This window comes from Notolepis coatsorum (assembly GCF_963971535.1).
Source record: "Notolepis coatsorum genome assembly, chromosome: 2".
NCBI classification, from domain to species: domain Eukaryota; kingdom Metazoa; phylum Chordata; class Actinopteri; order Aulopiformes; family Paralepididae; genus Notolepis; species Notolepis coatsorum.
The window spans coordinates 110874719-110898872 of record NC_140166.1 but is presented as its reverse complement, the minus strand read 5'-3'; the positions used below and the strand labels follow the sequence as shown (position 1 = coordinate 110898872).

General features: G+C 43.0%; 1 protein-coding gene across 1 annotated transcript in view; it reads left to right on the top strand.

The window, feature by feature from the left end:
• Positions 1-6545, top strand: part of LOC311247957 (E3 ubiquitin-protein ligase MARCHF3) — a gene marked incomplete at both ends in the record, with an annotated part of 42394 nt that extends 35849 nt beyond the window's left edge. Inside the window, 2 exons of the mRNA XM_084337949.1 lie at positions 5273-5479; positions 6381-6545. Coding sequence (XP_084194075.1) covers positions 5273-5479; positions 6381-6545 — 372 coding nt within the window. The remainder of the gene's footprint in view (positions 1-5272; positions 5480-6380) is intronic.
• Positions 6546-24154: the final 17609 nt, after the last annotated feature.

The following is a 24154-nucleotide window of genomic DNA, read 5'->3' as shown; positions in this document are numbered from 1 at the left end:
GGGCTTGAACTATGACCTCTGCCAGTGGGTCTTGGACTTCCTGACGGGCAGACCCCAGGTGGTGAGAGCAGGCAACTGCACCTCCTGATCCATCACTCTCAACATAGGGGCCCCCCAGGGCTGTGTTCTGAGTCCCCTCCTCTACTCCCTGTACACACATGACTGTGTGGCACAGCGGAACAACAACACAATCATCAAATTTGCTGACGACACAGTAGTGGTGGGCCTGGTCTCTGCAAACGACGAGAGGGCCTACCTGGAGGAGGTCAAGGTTCTAGCGGGATGGTGTCAAGAGAACAGCCTCTCCCTGAACGTCAGCAAAACAAAGGAGATGATTGTGGACTTTAGGAGGTTGGGGTCAGGGACTACAGCCCCCTCAGCATCGACGGGGCACCGGTTGAGAGAGTGAACAGTTTTAAGTACCTCGGAGTCCACATATCCAAGGACTTGACATGGACCTCACACATTTACAGTGTTGTGAAGAAGGCACGGCAACGCCTCTACTTCCTCAGATGCCTAAGGAAGGTCCAAGTCAGTCAGAAGATCCTTAAGAACTTCTACTCATGCACAATAGAGAGCATCCTGACTGGCAATATCACCTCCTGGTTTGGGAATAGCACCGCACAAGACCGTAGCAGACTACAAAGAGAGGCCCGCTCAGCCGAACACACAATTGTAGGGGGGCTTCCCACCCTCCAGGGCATTTACAACAAGCGGTGCATGGGCAAGGCTAAGAGAATAACCAAAGACTCTAGTCACCCAAACAACTGCCTCTTTGAACTGCTGCAGTCAGGCAAGCGATACCGGAGTCTCATGGCAAGCACAGAGAGACTCAGAAGAAGCTTCTATCCCCAGGCCATCAGGATGCTCAACGAACAATAACACTATGTAACAACCATCAAATGCACTCACAGCACACACATCCACATGCACACACTCACTTTAAACATACAACTCACTGCAGCACCCACTTAACCACTTTAGTACATCTAAGCACACTTTATATTTATCGGTAAAGAATTTGCACTACAACCCATACCTCATTACACCTTACTGTAAATTATATTGTACCTAAATTGTACCTCATCCCACTTCTGCTTTGCACTGTATAGTATATTGTATGTTAACTCAGTTACTTCTACTCTACATAGAGCATTGTATATATGTATATACTGAACATTTTTGTCTTCGTACTTGACTTCTATTTTATACTTGCTATACTTATTTTATTATCTATTTTTGCCTAGCACAGTATTCTGTACTTCTGTATGACAACTAATAAAGAAACTTGAACTTGTTGCCTTTTTTTTGTAGATCTGTTGAAAGCATTTGACACAGTCGATCACTCTCTTCTATTGCAAATGTTAATGAATGTTGGCTTTAACACACCTGTTTGCAAATGGTTTCAGAGCTATGTATCACGTCAGTGTGTGAAAATGGCAAATGTCCAGTCAGAGTTCTTGCCCATTACAAAAGGCATACCGCAGCCGGGTTCAAACCTGAGGTCTTATTTACAATTTATATGAATGATATTGTCTCTTTATTGAGAGGTTGTCAGGCTCAACTCTATGCAGATGACACTATTGTCTATTGTGTTGTTGACTGTACAACTAACCATTGAAAACGTACAACTCATTGAATACTTTGTAGGATGTGCTTGTTAATCTTAAACTGGTACTCAATGCAAACAAAACAAAGTCCATGCTCTTCTCTAGAGCCAAAGCGTTTGCATATATCCACTGTGAATGGGTCTATTATTGAGAGAGTTTTTTTTTTTATTATTTTTTTGTTTTTGTTTTTCTCCCATCCCAATGTTAGTCGTTATGCCAATTCCCAATCCCCTTCCTGGTCATTGCGCACTCTACCCCCTACCGTCGGTCTGGGAGGGCGGATACTATCACATGCTTCCTCCGACACATGTGTAGCCACTGCCAGCCCACCGCTTCTTTTCACCTGGCAGCGCGGACTCTCACTGGGAGAGTGTAACGTGTGGAAGGTCACACTACCTCTCCCAGATCCTTCCCTTGCTGTGCAGGCGCCCCGACCGAACTGTAGGAGTCGCTGTTTACAATGACCAGGACGCGTGTATCACTTCCGCAACGGATTTAGTCGGATTTCGGTTTCCGGGTTTGCCTGATTGGCCGCGACGGCCACGTGACACGCCGTGGCACGCCCCCGCGGCAGCGGCAGCGGCAGACTTCACTGCCGCTTTCCCACTTCAACGCCAGAGCAATATTGTCGCGCCATCTTCTGAGTGCAGACGCGCTGCATTTCAGTGTGTATCATTTAATCATTTATCATTTAACATTTGAAAGGCATACATTGTTGTCATACAGAAGTACAGAATACTTTTATCCAAAATGCTTCTTACTGTTACTGTTAGAGACTGTGCTAGACAAGATAAGTATGAAATAAAATAGTATAGCATAAAATCTACGCTCTCTCATCCTGCTTTCCACAACGCGACAATATTATTAAACAGCAGCTCTGTCATTGAAGTGGGAAATGTGAGCCGTATTGTATATTAGTACATTGCATAGTATATTGTATATTGTATGGTAACTCAGTTACTTCTATTCTGCATCGAACATTGTACATATGTCTATACTGAACAGCGTGACCTCTATTTTTACTTCTATGTTACATGCTATACTATTTTATTTCATACTTATCTTGTCTAGCACAGTCTCTAACAGTAACAGTAAGAAGCATTTTGGATAAAAGTATTCTGTACTTCTGTATGACAACAATGTATGCCTTTCAAATGTTAAATGATAAATGATTAAATGATACACACTGAAATCTACGCTCTCTCATCCTGCTTTCCACAACGCGACAATATTATTTCTGCACTCAGAAGATGGCGCGACAATATTGCTCTGGCGTTGAAGTGGGAAAGCGGCAGTGAAGTCTGCCGCTGCCGCGGGGGCGTGCCACGGCGTGTCACGTGGCCGTCGCGGCCAATCAGGCGAACCCGGAAACCGAAATCCGACTAAATCCGTTGCGGAAGTGATACACGCAACCAGGACCCACCCACGCCGGCTTCCCACCCGCTAACACTGCCAATTGTGTCAGTATGGACGGTCGACCAAGCCGGAGGCACCACAGCCGGATTCGATCCCACTGGCTCTGTGGTGGTAGACAGACGCTTGGTCCGCTGCGCTACCCAGCCGCGCCTATTATTGAGAGAGTTAAAGAATATAAATATCTTGGCATCTGGATTGTTGAGAAATTGACATTTAAATGCCATGTAGATAACCTTGCAAGTAAACTGCGACAGAATGTTGGCTTTTTGTACATAAACAAAAAAGATTTCCCATGCTTAGCAGATTACATTGGACATATAACTACAGCCATTAGATCTTTCATTGCTCAATATCCTTAGAAAAGGAACAGCACTCCTATTTACACATATATTTTCTGTGAACTGTTTATATAATGGTTAACATTTATATAATTTATATTATTATTATTATTATTATGTCCCCCTCTTTCTACCATATATTGCCAACATGTATTATATATCAATAGCATAGTTATATGCTATGGCCATGAAGATTATAATATGAGAGTTTCCCCGGCTAGGGATCAATAAGTATTATGTAATCTAATCTGACCTGGTATAGTTTAATCTAATCTAACCACCCCCTCCCCCACAGTATAGCTGTGCTCTCCAGCTGACTCACTGAACCAGTCTTACACCAGCATATTAAAACTAGACATATGCTGTTGGTGGCTGACAGCGGCTATATCCCTCGAAACAACGCAAATCCTCAATCCTCAAGTTTCTTTATTAGTTGTCATACAAAAGTACAGAATACTTTTATATGAAATGCTTAGATCATGATGCCCCTGCGGTATAGTGAGAACCATGTGACCGGACTTCCCACCACAGTCGGGACAGCCGAAACCCGCCCAATTTTCCATTGTCGGCTAAAAACAAACTTCTTCAATCAATATCTGACATTTTTATTAATAAATATTACTTAGCTGCCAGAGTTGTTAGTTGCCAAGCGTCAGCTAAATTACAATCTTATGCAAAACATTTGCTCCTGTTTCTGATCCTGACTGTGACTTGTGATAAAGCATTACGATATTTTGAATAATCTTTACCACTTTGTATTTCTACGTCATATTTCTACTGCATTGTCTGTTTTATGTTTCATTGTGTAACCACTGCTGCCATGTTTGGCCAGGTCTCCCTTGGAAAAGAAGATTTAGATTTCCTGGTAAAATAAGGGCTAAATTTGGGCTGTAGTGCAACACGGCTGTCCCGGCTTCGACTCCCGGACCCGGCGACCTTTGCCGAATGTCTTCCCCCATCTATCCTCCCATACTTCCTCTCTGCCGGACTTGTCAAATCTTTTTTTAAATAAAAACATAATTAAACATTATTTTTTATTTTTTTTAAATAAGGGCTCAATTTAATTGAATTGTTGTTGTTAAACTCTCACCACAATTTAAAGGCAGTGAAAGCTATAGAAACAGACTCTATTGATGTCTGTAATTGTTTTAAATTGAAATAGGATCACATGGCGTCCCTGCACTTTGACTGTAAAAGCACTTTTGCGCTAATCTGATTGTAATAAATAAATAAAATAAACTTCAATCAATTAGTGTGTGTGTGTGTGTGTGTGTGTGTGTGTGTGTGTGTGTGTGTGTGTGTGTGTGTGTGTGTGTGTGTGTGTGTGTGTGTGTGTGTGTGTGTGTGTGTGTGTGTGTGTGTGTGTGTGTGTGTGTGTGTGTGTGTGTGTGTGTGTGTGTGTGTGTGTGTGTGTGTGTGTGTGTGTGTGTGTGTGTGTGTGTGTGTGTGTGTGTGTGTGTGTGTGTGTGTGAAAGAGAAAGAGAGAGAAAGTTCTCTACAGTTCTTGGAAGCTGTCAAGTCATCTCTACTATTATATTATTGTGTGTGCAGGTGTGTCATTAACACTGTGTGAGTGTGTGTGTGTGTGTGTGTGTGTGTGTGTGTGTGTGTGTGTGTGTGTGTGTGTGTGTGTGTGTGTGTGTGTGTGTGTGTGTGTGTGTGTGTGTGTGTGTGTGTGTGTGTGTGTGTGTGTGTGTGTGTGTGTGTGTGTGTGTGTGTGTGTGTGTGTGTGTGTGTGTACTGTATGAGACTGCTGTACTGCTGCCATTCTCAGCCAGGTCACTCTTGGAAAAGAGATTTTAATGGGTCTACCCTGGTTAAATAAAGGTTAATGAATCGCAGTGATCGTGGAGCTTACTGTATATCTGATGTGACCGTGACCCCCCCCCCCCCCCCCCCCCCCCCCAGTGGCTGTGCAGTCCATCCATACAGCACCAAAGGAGGACTCTATGTGGCGACACCATCTGCTTCCTGCTCATCACGCCGCTGGCCAGCCTATCAGGATGGCTGTGTGTACAGGGAGCCATGGACCTCTACTACACCAACAGCATGGAGGCTGTGGGACTCCTGGTCCTCACCCTGGCCCTCTTCACCATATATCTCTTCTGGACTGTGGTAAGATGATGCACTTCTGTTATATGCACATACAGGTACTGTGGTTACTATGGGCTATTGGTTATCTCTATGACCGGCGATGTTACTAACGCACTCGGTCAGTAATTGACCGGTGGCTCTCCTCAGTCAGGCACAGAGAGGGTGGTGCCTCAGATAAGATAAGATAAGATAAGATAAGATATTCCTTTATTGATCCCCGTGGGAACATTTGGGCATCATAGCAGCATGGGGGAGGGGGGAGGGGATGTACAGCTATGGGCAGGGTAATAGTAGAAAGACATACAATTAGATCTGAATATAAAAATATGAGAAAGATAAACAGGTGCAGATGAGGGTCTGTATCCCGTAGCCCTATCGGTTGTATTATATGTCACAATAAATATGGCAATAAAGAATTTTAATCTGAATATAATACTATGCGTAGGAGTAAAAGTAAACAGATCTGAATATAAAAAAGATGGGAAATATAAACAGTGTAAACAATATAATTAACTCTGAATATAAAAGTACGTAAACAAAATATACAGTGTCGCTTAGAGCGGTCGTCTGGTAATCAGAAGGTTCCCGGTTAGATTCCCACTCCTCCCGGCAGCGCGTCGAAGTGTCTGTGAGCAAGTCACTTAACCCCCTAACTGCTGATGAGCAGGTTGGCACCTTGCATGGTCGCCCCCTGCCGTCGGTGTGTGAGTGAATGGGTGAATGTGAGGCATAAATTGCAATGCTTTGGATAAAAAGTGCTATATAAATGCAGTCCATTAATTAACAATACAATTGTTGTGAAAATTATAAATAATATAATGGATATTAAACAGATGCGGTGCAGAGCAGGGTCTGTATGCCCTATTCAAGGTTATGTTATATGTTACAATAAACATGTTGTTTTCATCTCTGTGTCCGCCAGGTGTCCATGCGTTACCACGTACACCTATTCCAGATGTGGAAGCAGACGGACCAAAGGGTCAGACTCCAGATCCCCCGACCGACGCGTTCCACACACAAACCGCGCCACCACGCTCTCTCACTCAACTTCCTCAGCAAGGGCACCAACAAGGAGACTATGGTGTAGCCGGAGTGGAACTGGCAGGCGGGGGAACCGAGGAAAAGACTACGACGTAGCCTGAATAGAATTATTCCCACTGGCACCAACAAGGAGAGAGTGGTGTAGCTGAAATGGAATGAGTCCAAGAGCACCAACAAGGACACAGTGGTTTAACCAGAAGCAAACTTCTGCCAAGGGTGTCGACAAGGAGGACAAGATGTAGCTTGAATGGGACTAGTGCCCTTCCACAGTACATACCTCAAATATCAGGGTAGAAGTCAACTAGAAGAAGATGGTGATCCTGCCATACTGGAAGAAGCTGACAGTGTAGCTCAAGACAGTAGAGCTGGAGAAAGATTTTAAACCACAAAACTGCAGGGGGGACGCATTCCATTCAAGATGAAAGTCGCTGTGATTGTTCCTGCACACTTCACATCTGTTTCAAAGGCTAAATTTAGGATTAAGTCGGTGCAAGCATCTCGCGACAGAGACACTGCAGATGACGTCAGTACAAACGTCTCACGACATAGAAACTGCAGATGTTTCTTTCAGAGACCTTCCTTAATGAAAAAGTAATATATTTATAATATACACCAGCCTTCAGGAGCTGTGTACTCTCTTTTCTAAGAAAATTGTTTTATAAATGAGCAATGAGATTAATGTCAAGTGTGTCAAAGGAGGGGGCATTCAATTTATGTTGACCTCATCATCGTCAGCTGGAGTTTATAATGAGAGAATGAACTGAAAAGACTTGACTTTTTATTATGAAGGAAACTGCATTAAAGGCCCAATCCAGATGTTTTGACTATATAAAGTAGAGTTACATTCACAGACACTCTGAAAGACATTCGTAGATGGAAGATATGCTATTGTGAACTTTCTTACCCCATTGTAAATCAAAATATAGGTCTGTTTTATACTCAAGTGTTTCTTTATTCAGTAGAGGGAAAATTCAGTAGAGATACCACCTCTGCGACAAATACAGTTTAAAACATAATACTGTCTAGTGGTAGTCCTTGTATCAAGAGCTCAGTCAATCATTTAGATTTTCGAGAATGAAAATATGTCTCCATTCCTATTTATATTTTTGTTAGTGGGGTTATCGATTTGTTTACATTTTGATCACAGACTGGGCCTTTACGTCGTGATATAAAAAAGGTAGGTATATAGGTTTGACCTGTTGAAAGGGCTGTGTCTGAAGCTATTTGCATACCGATTATACCACCCACGAAACCAGTTCAAGAATCATAACCATCATGTATGTATTGAGATGAATGTGTTGATAGTATTTCCACTGCATGCATACTAGTTGTATCTGTATTCCAAATATATAGTCACTATTTCACATCGGCTAAGCCTCGTACTCCATGTTTAGATCCCTCCACTGACTCAAGGGTAGAATCTGTAATGCCACCAAATGGTGACCAATAGGCAAAAGAGCTCTGCTTGATATTTAACTTTATTTAAATTGTTTGTTTTGGACTGACATTATGGGTTGACGTTTAGTAACGTAATACACTGTGAATGTCTTCAGACCTCTCTTGGCAGAGCCTGAGGTGTGGCCAGCAATAGCAAGCCCTCCCCTATTCCCACTCAACTCCATCCCACATCAGACCAAAGCGAATTTTTTTTTTTATCAAAGTGCAATACTAAGCGGAGCTCTTTCGCCTAGAGGTTGCCGTTTGACGGCATCACAGATTATACCTTTTAAATGTCATTGTTAGCGTAATTTATGCTTGTATAATCAGGCCTATACTGTATGTGGTGTTGGGTCTGTCAGGCAGATGAGTTTCCAACCTGGAAGAAGCATGTGAGCGGCCTATATCAAGTCTGATAAATGATTTTAACAGAGTTGTTGTCAGAAAGTCAGAAAGTCTTTGATACAGAGTTGATGTCAGAAAAGTATAGATACAGAGTTGATGTCAGAAAGTCAGGGAAATCTTTGATACAGAGTTGCCGAAGTGGACATTATTGGTAAATGGACTTCAATTACATAACGCTTTACAACTCATAAGATAATATAAGATATTCCTTTATTGATCCCCTTGGGGAAATTCAGGCATCATAGCAGCATGGGGGAGGGGGGAGGGGAGGTACAGGTAGTAAAAAAGCAGTGTAAACAATAATACATGCCTCACATTCACCCATTCACACACACATTCACTCACCCATTCACTCACACATTCACACACCTTTGCAGAGGTGACCGTGCCAAGGTGCCGACCTGGTTAAGTGTCTCGCTCAAGGACATTTCGACACGCTTGCCAGGAGGAGCCGGAATCTAACCGGGAACCTTGCGATTACCAGACGACCGCTCTACCTCCTGAGACACTGTCGCCTCAAAAGAAGCATCATCATGTTTGGTAGAGTGCTGTAGAAAGCAATATAAACAGTAGGGGACTAAAGCCACAGTATTTGTGTTTCAAATTATTTACTTTGTTATTCGTACAATGTTTCTCCCGACTTTGGCGTCAGCTAGCTTGGACCTTGTGAACATGGCATTAGAAGCCAGTTTATAAGGTAATATTGAGTACCGGGTGGTGATCTGCTAGGCCTGGGCTACAGACACATATTTATCATTAATCATCTATGGTCTACCTAATAAACTGCTCACTAAGTATTAATAACATATTGTTCTGATGGTCAAGAGTTGAAACTTAAAGGAACAAGCCAACAGAATGGGAAATGCGCTTGCCGTCTTCTCCAGAGTCGGACAAGAAGATAAATACCAATTACCTCTTTGTGCCTTCAGAAGAAAGCTATCCATACAGTACAAGCTAGCCTAGTTTAAATGAATGGAAGTGGATACGGACCACTAGCCTAGCTTAGAATTCCAGGAGAGGTGTTTTTGGCCACCAGCTAGGCTAGCTGGTCTGTATCCGCTTCCATTAATTTGTGCTAAGATAGGCTAGCTTGCAGCCGGATAGATTTCTACTGAACGCACAGAGGAATTTGGAATCTATCTTCTTGTCTGACTCTGGCGAAGACAGTATGTGCATTTCCCATAATGTTGGCGTGTTCCTTTAATGAGCTACTACAACAAACACACCAACTTGAACAAATGCTTAGTTTTATCATGAAATGTCTACTCTATTGGCTGAATGTAAAACGTGTCTTGAGAACCTGGTATGATGCAATAAAAGATCACTTCCCAACATGATATCTGTTAAATACTATTAAGTACATTATTCAGTTGGTCAGGTAATCACAGGGGTTATGTTATGATGAACAATAATATTTGCAAATGATTCATAGCGTTGTATTAACATAAAAACAAGTTTAGACTATTAGAAAGTACATTTTGTATCCTTTTTTGTGATTGATAGCCATTATGTAATTGTGCTAACTTTCTAGTGAATACAATTATAGTACTAGTAATAATAGCAATAGTAATACTTTATATTGTATTACTATTATTCATTTTTAAGATAGCCTAGTGGTTTTCAAACTATGGGTCGGGACATTCCAAAAATTGGAAGTAAATAGAGACCTGCCCACACAGAGAGGAAAACATTCCATTGCTCTCCATTGACAGTGAATACCACGACCACAACAAAGGGAGCTCCACAAATCATGTTAAACCCAGATTCGGCTCAAACAAGGGACTAAACACGTTTCGCAATTATGCCATATGAATGTGGAACGCCCTACCCACAGCTGTAAAGGAATGTGAATCACTACCCACTTTCAAAACCACTCTCAAAGTGCACCTAAGGGAGACTGCAATTTGAAACTGGCCCCTGTAAATGTCCATACCCAACCCCCTCCAATGTACAGTGTGTGGTACAGTGTGTCTACGTAATACAGTATACCTTGCTCTCTGGTAGACATATGGTGCTACAATAATCCTTTGACATTCTGTTATTTCATGTTTCTATCTAGCTACAGGCATTTTGTTAGGTTTCCCCTCCTGGTTACATATTACTGTCAATTGTTTCCCCCCTGAAGGGGGTGGTTTTCAAAGTATTTTAGTTTTCAGCGCATCTCCCGTATGACTGTGATTATTTAGATTAGATTAGATTCAAATGTATTGCCATTATACAGCACAAGTACAGTACAACGTAAAGAAGTTTGGCATCCAACCAGAGTGCAAATGTAACAGTAAAGTGCAATAGTAATATACAATGTACAGGTGATTAGACTGGGTATAAAATATATAAATTAGTACTACTGAGTAATAGTGCTAATCAGATTTATGTACAGAGTTGTATTATTAATATGTACAGTGATACAGATATAAAGACACTATGGTAGTAAGTCGTACTAGCCAGCAGCCTAACTAGTAAAAGTGGTTAAGGGATATATACAGATATATATAGATATACAGTAGTATCTACAGCTATGTAAAAATTATTATATGCAGGAATGTACAGACAGATGTGGATAGATTATATGGTAAAACTAAATAATATTTATATATTATATATATATATTTACATTTAGTAATTTAACTGACGCTTTTATCCAAAGCGACTTACACGTTCAGTATGACAACTCATCAGGAAGGGCACAACTCTATCAGCTGAGTAATGATTGTTGTGTATGGACGTACCACGCTGTTACGTGGTGACGTCATTGGAGCTGACGCGGGGCGTGCACTCCAGAGTTTGCAGACTGAGAGCAAGCGGCGTGCTGAAGCACGAGAACAGAAGACACAATAAAAGACTATTGTTTAAATACTGAGTCGTTCTTAAATGAAGGGATACTAAATATCTAACAATGGCGACGAGGATAAACTCCGAAGAGTAGAGTTATCACGGCGTTGAGAAGAGAACATGGACAACGTGCCGAAGTTTGAATGCTACAACGAGCCTGCTACACTGGGACCGAGGTGGACCAGGTGGCTAATGGCGTTTGAGCTGTACGCTGACGGAAAGGGGATGATTCTATCTGTCGGTGTGGACGCCACAGTGAGACAGAGAAGAAGGGCCATGCTTTTACATCATGCAGGTACAGACGTACAAGATATATTCGCTACATTGCCCGACGGGGGAGGACCGACGGACAATGCTAAGGCTGTTAAGGCGCTAAATGACTACTTTGTGCCGCAGGTAAATACTGCGTTTGCGCGCCAGGCTTTCTACCAAGTATCACAGAAACCAGGTGAAACTGTACAGCAGTTTGTGACGAGGCTTCGTCAGGCTGCTAGAGACTGTGCATTTGCTGCGGACATTAGCAACCAAATAAGGGATGCGGTGCTGAGCAGGGGCACGTCGGACTATGTACGAAGAAAGTTACTGGAGGAACCACAACTTTTGCTGCCACGTGCGTTGGAAATAGCGTCGCAGTGTGAAAGAGTGGAGCTGCAAATGGCGGCGATGAAGATGAGTGACGGCGCTGAGGGGAGAGAGACGGTGAACCGTGTCTTCAAGAAAGAAGGCCAAGTCCAAAAGTGGAGACCATCGCCTCGTGGAGATCGTGGAGATCGTGGAGAAGGAAAAGAGAAATCCAAATCGGATAAAGTGTGCTACAGATGTGGACACGGGGATCATCTGGCCAACGATTCTGCATGCCCTGCAAGAGGACAGACATGCAGAAAGTGTAATGGAAAAGGACATTATGCCAAAGTCTGTAAATCCAAAGGTAAAGAAAGACAGACTGTGAGATGTGTTGAAACTGAGGATCAGAACACTGGGAACAGAGACTATGCATTTGTGGTTGAAGATGATTCAAATACTGAAAGGGTCACATTTGACGTTGGGGGAGTAGATTTACTTATGTTAATTGATTCAGGTGCATCAAGTAACATTGTAGATGAGAACACGTGGAAAATGCTTAAGAGTAAAAATATTAAGTGTGTTTCTACCAAGGCAGCTAACAAACCGCTGTACACATACTCTTCCAAGGTGCCTCTTCCAGTATTGGGTATATTCAAATGTCATGTTAAGGTGGGAAAGTGTGACACTGAAGCAGAGTTCACTGTAATACAGGGACGGGGGGAGCCGCTGCTAGGCAGGAAGACTGCTATTGAGTTAGGTGTACTGAGGGTGGGCACAAACATAGCAGCAGTGACAGAAGCTAAATCTGAAATACAGAGGCAATACCCCAAACTGTTTAAAGGTGTTGGTAAACTGAACACAAAGCAAATCAGTTTGCATATTGATGAGAGTGTAACACCAGTGGTACAACCCCTAAGGAGGGTGCCATTTCACCTGAGGGAAGCAGTAGAGAAGAAAGTAAATCAGCTGCTAGACATGGACATTATTGAGAAGGTTGAGGGACCTACACCGTGGGTTAACCCTGTTGTAATTGCACCAAAAGCTAATGAGGACGACATCAGGATGTGTCTAGACATGAGAAGAGCTAATGCAGCTATCATCAGAGGGAGATATCCAATACCCACAGTGGATGAGCTATTACAGGGAATGAACGGGTCTGTCATTTTCAGTAAACTGGATTTGAAATGGGGATACCACCAATTAGAGCTCACACCAGAGTCCAGGGGTATCACTACGTTTGCAGTACACACAGGTACCTACAGGTACAAGAGACTCATATTTGGAGTGTCATCAGCTAGTGAACAGTATCAACATGAGATAGCCACTGCTACAGCGGGCATTGAGGGGGTAGAAAATATATCAGATGACATAATTGTTCATGCCCCAGATCAGGAGACTCATGAAAAACGACTCCATGCAGTTCTGAAGAGACTAGAGGACTGTGGGCTGACTCTAAACAAAGAAAAGTGTCAGTTTAACATGGACAAGTTGATTTTCATGGGCATGTTACTCTCACAGAAGAGCATAGGCCACCACAGAAAGGGTGAGAGCAATAGCAGAGGCACGAGAGCCTGAGAACGCCTCTGAGACCCGTAGTTTTCTGGGCCTAGCAGGGTATAGTAGCCGTTTTATACCACAGTTTGCTAGTGTGGTAAATTCCCACAGACTTTCTACAATAATTTGAGGTTATTGTAGTACAACACAATGAGATTGACTATCTGGAAGGAGGAGGAAAGATTCATACTTGATAGAATTGTTGGTCTCCTCATCTGACTTAGCAGATGAGGAATAAAACGTGTACGCCAGACAAACCAGAACTGTAGTTCAACTCAGCTGATTTATTTGAACCAGGGCCAAGAGTGAATAAAAGGTTGCCTTTCACATACAAAAGATTATCAGAAAACATTAACAGGGCTGTCTGTTGTACAGAAATATCACAATCAGGTTTGCATCTCCAACCTCAATAATGTACATAAAACAGTCGGTAACATAATCTGAACATACATTGACCATGCTGCACACATTTATACATGAGTAAATCTGGTTTCAGATATTAAGGATTTACACTAAACTTTAAACAACAAATGGTGTTTTCCCATGATTTACTCACATAAAATGCAAACAGCACAGCAGTCTCTCGATGGTCGAAGGAGCGGTGGAGCCCCCAGACCCCCTGGGGTTGGGTCCGGTCTGAGAGCTCCCGAATTACAATTTGTCCCTTCCTTATATACCCAACTTCTAGCCAAAATAGAATCCAGTTCACTATTACAGTTGATCCAATCATGCATCTCCTGTGGGCGCCTTCTGTGAGCGGTGTCTTGTGGGCGCTGGCAGCCCTTCCCTCTGGGTTTCTCTGTGTGTCTTCTCACGGGGGGGGCTGGCCTGATGTCCTTCTGGTGGGGGGTGTGAATACACTTTGACCCTTTGGGCCAAATTACCATATAGTACTAATCTGATCACAGAGTGGGGGTGGAGAGTAGCTCTCGTCACCCCTGCTAGTTGGCAGAGTAGCTGTGATGACTTCTTTAACACGAGTGTAATCACCCTTCAAACCTTATTTCTAATATTATGGTTTACTCTTTTGATACTAAACAGTTGATTAATAGATCCATGACTCTTCAGCCTGTAATCAGCATTTACATACAGTCAGTTTGAGTGAGGGCTTTGTGACTTGTAACTATTCCCCTATATACCATTTGGGTATGCAGCCTTCTCATGCGAGGGGGTTGGTGTGAAATGTCTGTCTCTCCTACATTATGACTCTCTAATTATTCACACATATTATTTATGAAATTCAACTCAATATTACCACATTTCCCCGTTTTGACGATTCTTATCGTCACATATGATATATTGACTTGATTTTCTATACATTCTAACCATACATAATAAAATTCATTTTTTCCCAAATTAAAATTCATTTTTTCAAAATGTCTCAATTTTTTCTTTTTCCAATCTAAACATTACACATTTAAAGTCTAATCAATCACAATTTTTTAAGATTACAGTATTCGTTTACATGATCTGGGGAGGACACAGAAATTATTATTCATTCTTTCATACATTTTGCTTCTCCTCTCCTGTTAATTCCTTTTCCAAGTCAGCCCAATCACATTTTGCATAATCAACTCAGTTGGTCTTCCCACCTCTCCCCCCTTTATGAACATCCCATGGACATAACAGCGCACAGTCGACAGGGAGGGCGGAGCATCACGCAAGGAAAAAAATGTTCACCATGTCGGCCATAACCTACACCTAATACTCTACCTATGTGTATGTGTTTAGTTTAGTACTCTTGCGTTGTGTCATAATCTACACCAGTTGTTACCGTTCAGTCACCTCCCGTTCAACATACCAATCAATCACACAGAGGCCCTTGTTCAACGCTTTGGTTGCACAGTCTCTGACCGTTTTCGCCCCCCCCCCCCCCTCCACCCCATGTCGGCCAGCCTCAGCTGAAGCCAATGTTTGTAGGCCTGGACCTCGTCATATTCTGTCCCATGACTGTATTTCCATGGATCTACAGACGAACGACTCTGTCAGTCTGGAGGTTTGTCTCAAACCCCCGGCCTTTGTATCCGGGGCTATATTGAAGGAGGGGCAGCGTCACAAGCGACCTCTCTTCACAATCCAACAATCTCCCACAGGAACTGACTGAACGGGTTCACACCATCGTGTCATAATCTAATGAAATGTATTCCTACACATCTTCCCATGATCCCTCCACTTGTGATGGTTCATCCTCCCCCTCCGACTGAACTGCAAGGGAACAAAAACACAAAACAAATTTTCTTTACACAACATGTCAAATATTTCTCAAGAGAAGCCAAATGTTTAACCATTATGCAAAACGTGATGGGACCACTTAACTGCCATCGATCTGATCCAATGTATCCTCACGCTTCAACCGTCCTCTCACCAGCTCATAACAGAGAATTTAAGAAACAAAAGGCAAATAATCAAAAAAACATTCCAACAGATGTGAAAGCAAATCAATGAACTTAACCAGCTCCAACCGCAGACCACCTTAATGGTTATTTAGAAAGAAAAGAAAAGAAATCAAAACTCTACACCTAAACCCTTCATACCTAAAACAGTAAATCAATGAAATAAAATAAAAACCAGGTTTTCCAAAACCACCCATTCAACATCTCATCACCCAACCGTTCCATTCACCCATGTCAGTGACTTTGACACCTCTTAAGCCAGCACATCCACCCTCCACAGGCCCCATTCACACCCAATCAGGCCACACAACCATAGATCAAAAATAGAAAAGAAATCTAAATCCAATACCCTCATCCAATTGATCACATCAACCCAGATATATCATACTTAAACACATTTGGTTATTTTTAAGACTAGTTTCACCTTAAGTGAAAGCTAAGTTGTGTGTGTGTATGTATGTGTCGATCAGATTGCGTGAACGTGTGTGTGTGCGTGTCTGTGTGTGTGTGTCTGTGTGTGTGTGTCTGTGTGTGTCTGTGTGTGTGTGTGTGTGTGTCTGTGCGTGTGTGTGTGTGTGTATGCCTGTGTGTGTGTGTCTGTGTGTGTGTGTGAATGGGTAATCAAGGCCTCCTGGCCCCCATCCCCCGCTCAATCATTCACTGAAATCAAAAGGACATCTCAATCTCACACATACATACAAAAATTAAATTTAAATAAAAAATAACATCTGTACCAACTCAACCAAACCTCCACTTTCACAGTGTCACAACACATTCTAAAAAAGAAATAAAAGCTAAAACCCACCAAACATCACAATTCAACATCATCCACGCCTCATTCATATTATAAACATATACCTTTCACCACACTCGTTAATCATTTCACATTTCTGACAAACAAAGGTTAGTTCTTCTGCACTCAATTCCTCTGCTCTGATCTCAGGTTACTCTGATCTCAGGCTCTACAGCCCCTCCTCACATCAGCTCCTCTACTCTCACTTCAAAGACGGACTGGAGTCCATCCTTCATCCAGACCTACCCATGCCCTCCAGTGCACAGACAGATCCAAATATTCCCTTATCAAAATAGTTTAACATTCACAAGTCATAACCCCAAATGAATGCCTACTTTCTTGATCGTCTCACTCACTAACCCAGCTGTTCCCTGACAACCCTCTCAGCTGTCTCACCTTCCTGTCACTTCCTGGCCCCCTGGCCCATTACCCCCACTTCCTGTCCTCTGCTCTAAAAATAACGCCATCTGTTGTCTCACTTTGACTGTTCTCTCCTTATCTCCACCTGTGGCCCCTTTCCTGTTGCATCTAATCTCACGCCATCCTGTCATATAAGAACCGCCATTGTAAGCAGCTGTATACACGACCCCCCTTGGGCCCTTTACTGCTTAGTAAAGATAGCCTGGGTCACTCCTGTGAGTTTCCGTGACCTCCCTGTAACTCAACAGAAGGATTAATCATTTCATACACAAATCATCTATCAAACATTTATAATAACTGCTAAAACACAATCTTACATCATAGCAGCTTCTAAACAACCCCCTGACACTAAATTATCCCACTGTGACCCAAGGATTTGCAAATGGCATTTAAAGACATAACATTCTAACAGTATTTCAACATAGCAATGAAACTCATTAAGGATTAATAAAAACAATCGTTTCGATCACTGTAAACACAACCATATCAAAATTTGTCATTGCAGCAAGCCTCCATCAATAAATTATCCTACAAGTCGGAGGCTTGTGTCAACATTTTAACACTGTATTAAAGATTTACCAACTCAACCAAGCATAAACACATGTCCTAACCATATTAACAGTGTATTAAAGATTTAACAATCTAAAACAAGCACAAACACATGTCCTGCTTCACAACCGGGCTTGTATCAAATTCCACTATAAAACATTTAGCAAATAATATAAACATTATCCTATTTAAATCAATGGCCTTAAAGCTATAACAAGTATCCATATCTGACATTTCAACATCAATGCATTCTATACAAGCATCTTAATTCAAGCTACATAAAACAAAACATCATTATTCCAAGCTTACAATTGTACATGTTACACAAATTTAAAAAACTGGAAATACCCCATCAACTCTAATTATTATACATGTAAGCATGTTCATTTCAGCATAACATTTATAGTGGTTAGTCCTAAATGCTCCTTTCTTCATACACATGTGATAAATTGATTTTACTGCAAGCAACATGTAACTCTAGTGTAGAGCCACTTTCCAAATTCAGCCTATAGCTACTCTCAAACTCCCGTTTATCTGTGTACCATGTATGCAATAAAAGTTATGATGTGTTTAAACCGGGTGACTCCATCTCTGGTCTGCCTCCCCTCAACAACTGTATGTTTTTAACTGTACTTATTTTTAATCAATCACTACTCCTTCCCCCCTGGTTAAAAATATACCCCTGTGTACCAAAGACCATAATACAATCTACCCAGTATAGCCGGTTTGTGAACTCCAGATTTATCATAGGCAATGTATCCATCACTTCATTCCTCAATAGGCTCACTGTACTGTTTGCAGCCTAAGTAAACCCTCAATGACTATCTCCCCTAATCTAACCACCATACATGTTACATCCCTTCCCCTGCTTACACAAAAACACAATGCACAATATACAAATACCGCCATATTACATAATGCAGAATATTCCCTTACCCGTTATTTCTGTCCCCCGAGCGAACTATCACGAATGCGCTAGACCCACTCCACGCTGTACCGCGCATGCGCAGTAGCAACCGAAGCGACTGCTATAACGTCGCTTGCGACAACCAAAATCTGCCACGACATTCATAACATGCCCCGATATTCATAATCTGCCACGACATTCATCACGTTCCCTACCCCTTCCCCAACATCATTCTCAAAACTCGAAACGTAACATCTGCCGCCCGCAAACGCCACAAAACAACGGCATGCAAGCTAACTAGCTTAGCCAGCTCTAATGCGACGTTCAAGGCCCTCACGGGAGCCGTGCCTTTCAAGATCCGTTCATCCACGCAATTCGTTCAGTACCAACCAAAGCATTAACAATTCACACAAGCTTAAAATAGCCAACCACTCTAACAGAAAATAATTTTTAAAACATTCTCACCAACCAGCGCCGCACATATAGTTCAACACGAATCCTTTCTCCTACCTACTCCGCCTCACTTCATAGCACCGCGAACGTTACATACTCCCCACAACACCATGACGTCACCAAGCAGCGAATCCCTAATATCATATACCATCGTTACCGCATCAATAATAACCCTCAAAACGGCCACAATTTCGCCAGTCTACGTCTCGGTCCGCTTCTTACCTGTAATCGCCGCCACAGTGTTCAAACAATTCTCCCATAACGCCATTGTAACGTCCCCAGTTTCACCGCGGACTTTTCCACAGAGCTAAGCTAGCTAGCCCCAACCAACAGTAGGACTCGCATCCGACCTATGTTCGCTGGTTATTAAAATATCATAACAAAATAACAATAAGCTCCTACGTTACGCCAATCATTCCCAACCACAGCCATAACTCATTCATGCATTTCTTAACCATAGCCATACTCTCCATACAACCATTACTGAATGTTTAAGCCTACCATAGCTCCGTTGAATTCCCACTAAGTACTTATCAGCCATTTCGACCGAATTGTTTTTGTATCACAGCGAACGTAATTAATCAACAGGCCGGTTTCGCTCAAGATTAAAAAGGATACTATGCCTAAGGACGGCAAATATATCTACATTTAAAACAGGCCAGTTGGTCCCCCAGACTTCAGTCCGTCCATTATCAAGCCTTGTCCTGAACACGCCGGCACCCTACACTTCTATTAATTACTACGTTTTTATCCTGTAATCGCACAGACCCCTGCGCTGATCATGCCAGGGTCTAACAATCTTTCACCATACTTGACTTGCATGTTCTGAAATAGTAACAGAGCCCTTAGCCCGACGCATTTATGCCCATACTGACCCACTCACGGTCCCCGTCCCGCCTATTCTGTGGCTACAAGCAGGGTCATATGCACATTGGACACAGCTCTCCTTCCATTTCAGAACAATCAAATCTCCCCAACTTACCCGCGCCCTCTTCCTGAGAATAATTTTAGGGCAATTACATACTCAGAACGCGCTCCTGTCGTATACACCAGAATAACCGTGCTTCCTAGCAAGAAAAGCCTTTTACCTGCCGTCATGCGATGCCACCCCCGTTATACCATGACCAGATAGTCTGTGCGCCACCAATACGCAATCACATTACTATAACATGAGGCCTTGTAATTACTTCAACTCCCCCGTATAGTTCATAAAGTATATTCCATACGAGTTAACCAACCCAACCCCCGTGGCCCGCTGGGCAGAGACCGGCCTCCTGTGTCTGAATAAACATACAAACATAAAAAGCCCACGTTTGCATGTTCACTGCACAACAAGCGCGATCTCCATACCTCCGGACATCCTAACCTAAGACACCGCACCCCCAACCCTGCATGCAGAAGCCATATTCACCGTGGGCCCCAAACAGTGGCGTACACAACCAACCTTCATCCTGTCCCTCTCTCTCCTCCATTCAGACAACAAGCCCCTCGTCTATCACTTCAAACGCAGCAACACCCCAGCTCTTTGCCCCGTGTCCCCAACACACAGCAAGGTCCAGATATGATACATATGACAAGACCCTACCGCACCTTTTCAGGGGGAGACACAAAGGATGGGAAGAACGGCACCATTTCTGTGGTAAATTCCCACAGACTTTCTACAATAATTTGAGGTTATTGTAGTACAACACAATGAGATTGACTATCTGGAAGGAGGAGGAAAGATTCATACTTGATAGAATTGTTGGTCTCCTCATCTGACTTAGCAGATGAGGAATAAAACGTGTACGCCAGACAAACCAGAACTGTAGTTCAACTCAGCTGATGTATTTGAACCAGGGCCAAGAGTGAATAAAAGGTTGCCTTTCACATACAAAAGATTATCAGAAAACATTAACAGGGCTGTCTGTTGTACAGAAATATCACAATCAGGTTTGCATCTCCAACCTCAATAATGTACATAAAACAGTCGGTAACATAATCTGAACATACATTGACCATGCTGCACACATTTATACATGAGTAAATCTGGTTTCAGATATTAAGGATTTACACTAAACTTTAAACAACAAATGGTGTTTTCCCATGATTTACTCACATAAAATGCAAACAGCACAGCAGTCTCTCGATGGTCGAAGGAGCGGTGGAGCCCCCAGACCCCCTGGGGTTGGGTCCGGTCTGAGAGCTCCCGAATTACAATTTGTCCCTTCCTTATATACCCAACTTCTAGCCAAAATAGAATCCAGTTCACTATTACAGTTGATCCAATCATGCATCTCCTGTGGGCGCCTTCTGTGAGCGGTGTCTTGTGGGCGCTGGCAGCCCCTCCCTCTGGGTTTCTCTGTGTGTCTTCTCACGGGGGGGGCTGGCCTGATGTCCTTCTGGTGGGGGGTGTGAATACACTTTGACCCTTTGGGCCAAATTACCATATAGTACTAATCTGATCACAGAGTGGGGGTGGAGAGTAGCTCTCGTCACCCCTGCTAGTTGGCAGAGTAGCTGTGATGACTTCTTTAACACAAGTGTAATCACCCTTCAAACCTTATTTCTAATATTATGGTTTACTCTTTTGATACTAAACAGTTGATTAATAGATCCATGACTCTTCAGCCTGTAATCAGCATTTACATACAGTCAGTTTGAGTGAGGGCTTTGTGACTTGTAACTATTCCCCTATATACCATTTGGGTATGCAGCCTTCTCATGCGAGGGGGTTGGTGTGAAATGTCTGTCTCTCCTACATTATGACTCTCTAATTATTCACACATATTATTTATGAAATTCAACTCAATATTACCACACTAGCATATCAGAGCCACTGCGGAGGCTTACCAAGAAAGACACAGCTTTCATATTTGGGCCAGAGCAAAAACAGGCATTTAGAATGCTGAAAGAAAAGCTAGCTGAGGCCGGCACTCTAGCATATTTTGACAAAGATGCCCCTACTAAAGTCATAGCAGACGCAGGACCAGTAGGAATAGGAGCAGTCTTAGTACAGCAACAGCAACAGGAAATGGTGCCAATATGTTATGTGAGTAGGAGCCTGACTGATTGTGAAACAAGATATTCACAAACTGAAAAAGAAGCTCTCGCCTTAGTTTGGGCGTGCGAGAGGCTGCACCCATACATATATGGTAAAAAGTTTGACCTAGTAACAGACCACAAGGCGCTGGAGGCCATATACAGTCCGACCTCTAAGCCATGTGCCCGTATTGAGAGGTGGGTGCTGCGGCTCCAACCATATGAGTTCAGAGTAATCCACATACATGGAAAGGACAACATTGCAGATCCACTGTCGCGACTACTGGGAGAAAGCACGACAGACGGGAACCACAAGCACGGAGCGGAGGAATACGTTCGGTTCGTAGCCACACACGCTACGCTACGAGCACTGACTACCAGGGAGGTAGAGGAAGCCTCTGCAACCGATGAGGAACTCAGTGACCTGAGAAGTGCAATACAAAGTGGATGTTTTGACAAATGCCAAGTGTATGCACGCATTGCATATGAATTGTGTATAATTGGACAGTTGGTGTTGAGAGGGACACGCATTGTACTGCCACACACACTCAGAGACAGAGCCCTGGAGTTGGCTCATGAGGGACACTTGGGGATTGTTGGTACGAAGCAGCACCTCAGGAGTAAAGTGTGGTGGCCAGGTATAGATAAGGCAGCTGAGAAGTATGTGAGGTCATGTCACGGATGCCAAATAGTGTCGAGGCCTGATGTGCCTGAACCCTTGAGACCTACAACACTTCCAGATGGGCCGTGGCAGGACTTAGCCACTGACCTACTTGGTCCATTACCGACAGGACACTCGATATTAGTTGTAATAGACTACTACAGCCGGTACTACGAGTATGATATCCTGCAGTCGACCACTGCTGAAAAGGTCATTAACAGCCTGGAGAATATCTTCAGCAGACATGGACTACCGATTTCCATACGGTCAGACTGTGGACCACAGTATATGTCTGCCCAGTTTCAAGCATTCTGCCAGGAGAATGGAATTGAGCATGTGAAAACCACACCCAAGTGGGCACAAGCCAATGGGGAGGTGGAGAGACAAAACGCTTCACTGATGAAGAGGATTCGCATCGCACAGTCTGAGGGGCTGGACTGGAAGAAGGAGCTACGCAAGTATGTGACCATCTACCGGTCTATTGATCACTCCACAACAGGGAAAAGTCCTGCAGAGCTCCTGTTCAAGAGAAAGATCAGAGGAAAGCTCCCGGACATCATGACACCACAAAAAGACCTGGAGGTCAGAGACACTGACGCCGAGAGAAAAGGAAAGTCAAAACTGTACACTGACAACAAGAACAGAGCAAAATACTCTGATGTATCAGTGGGAGACCAAGTCTTACTCAAACAAGACAAAACAGACAAGTTTACAACAGCCTTTGACAAGACACCACACAAGGTCATCAGTAGAGATGGGAACAATGTGGTTGTCCAATCACCAAGTGGAGCGACCTATTCCAGGAACACTACGTTCGTCAAGATGTACTACACAGAGGATCCTGCTCCACAATCGTCCAGCAAGACTCGATTAACATGGACTGAGGGTGAGGAGAAGGAAAACACACCTGACACAGAGTCCGAAGCAGAGACTCACACTAGGGTGTCCACACCCAAAGCCACACCGCCTATGGCTAGGTATGAGAGACCCCACAGACAGACCAAAATGCCTCAGAGATTGATGGATTTTGTCATTAAGTGAAATGAGCCTGTCTGGCACACACAAAAAAAAAAGAAAAAAAAAGAGTGGGTGCCAGATATTGTTATGTATTATGTATTATTATTCGTGCTCAATGATACTTACATGCATTCACTAATTGAAAGGTGGAGTTTTGTTCATGGTGAACCTTTGTTTATTTTTGATAACAGGTAACAGAATTGAAGGGTATCCTGTAAGTGAAAAAAGAAAGTAATTGAATTCACACACATTTCTGTATGGGACCTTGGAGTTTATGTCCTAGTAAGGAGGGGATGTTGTGTATGGACGTACCACGCTGTTACGTGGTGACGTCATTGGAGCTGACGCGGGGCGTGCACTCCAGAGTTTGCAGACTGAGAGCAAGCGGCGTGCTGAAGCACGAGAACAGAAGATACAATAAAAGACTATTGTTTAAATACTGAGTCGTTCTTAAATGAAGGGATACTAAATATCTAACAATGATGTTCATCAAAGTGTTGAGTGCTACAGTGTAGGTTAGTACATTATGATAGAAGCACTTGTTTTTCGTATGTGTATATAATGTAAATATCTGTAGATGACAGCAGACATCTACTCTTGACACTCAGGCTTTATAATTAACACCGACGGGGCCTTTAAGCTGGGGAGC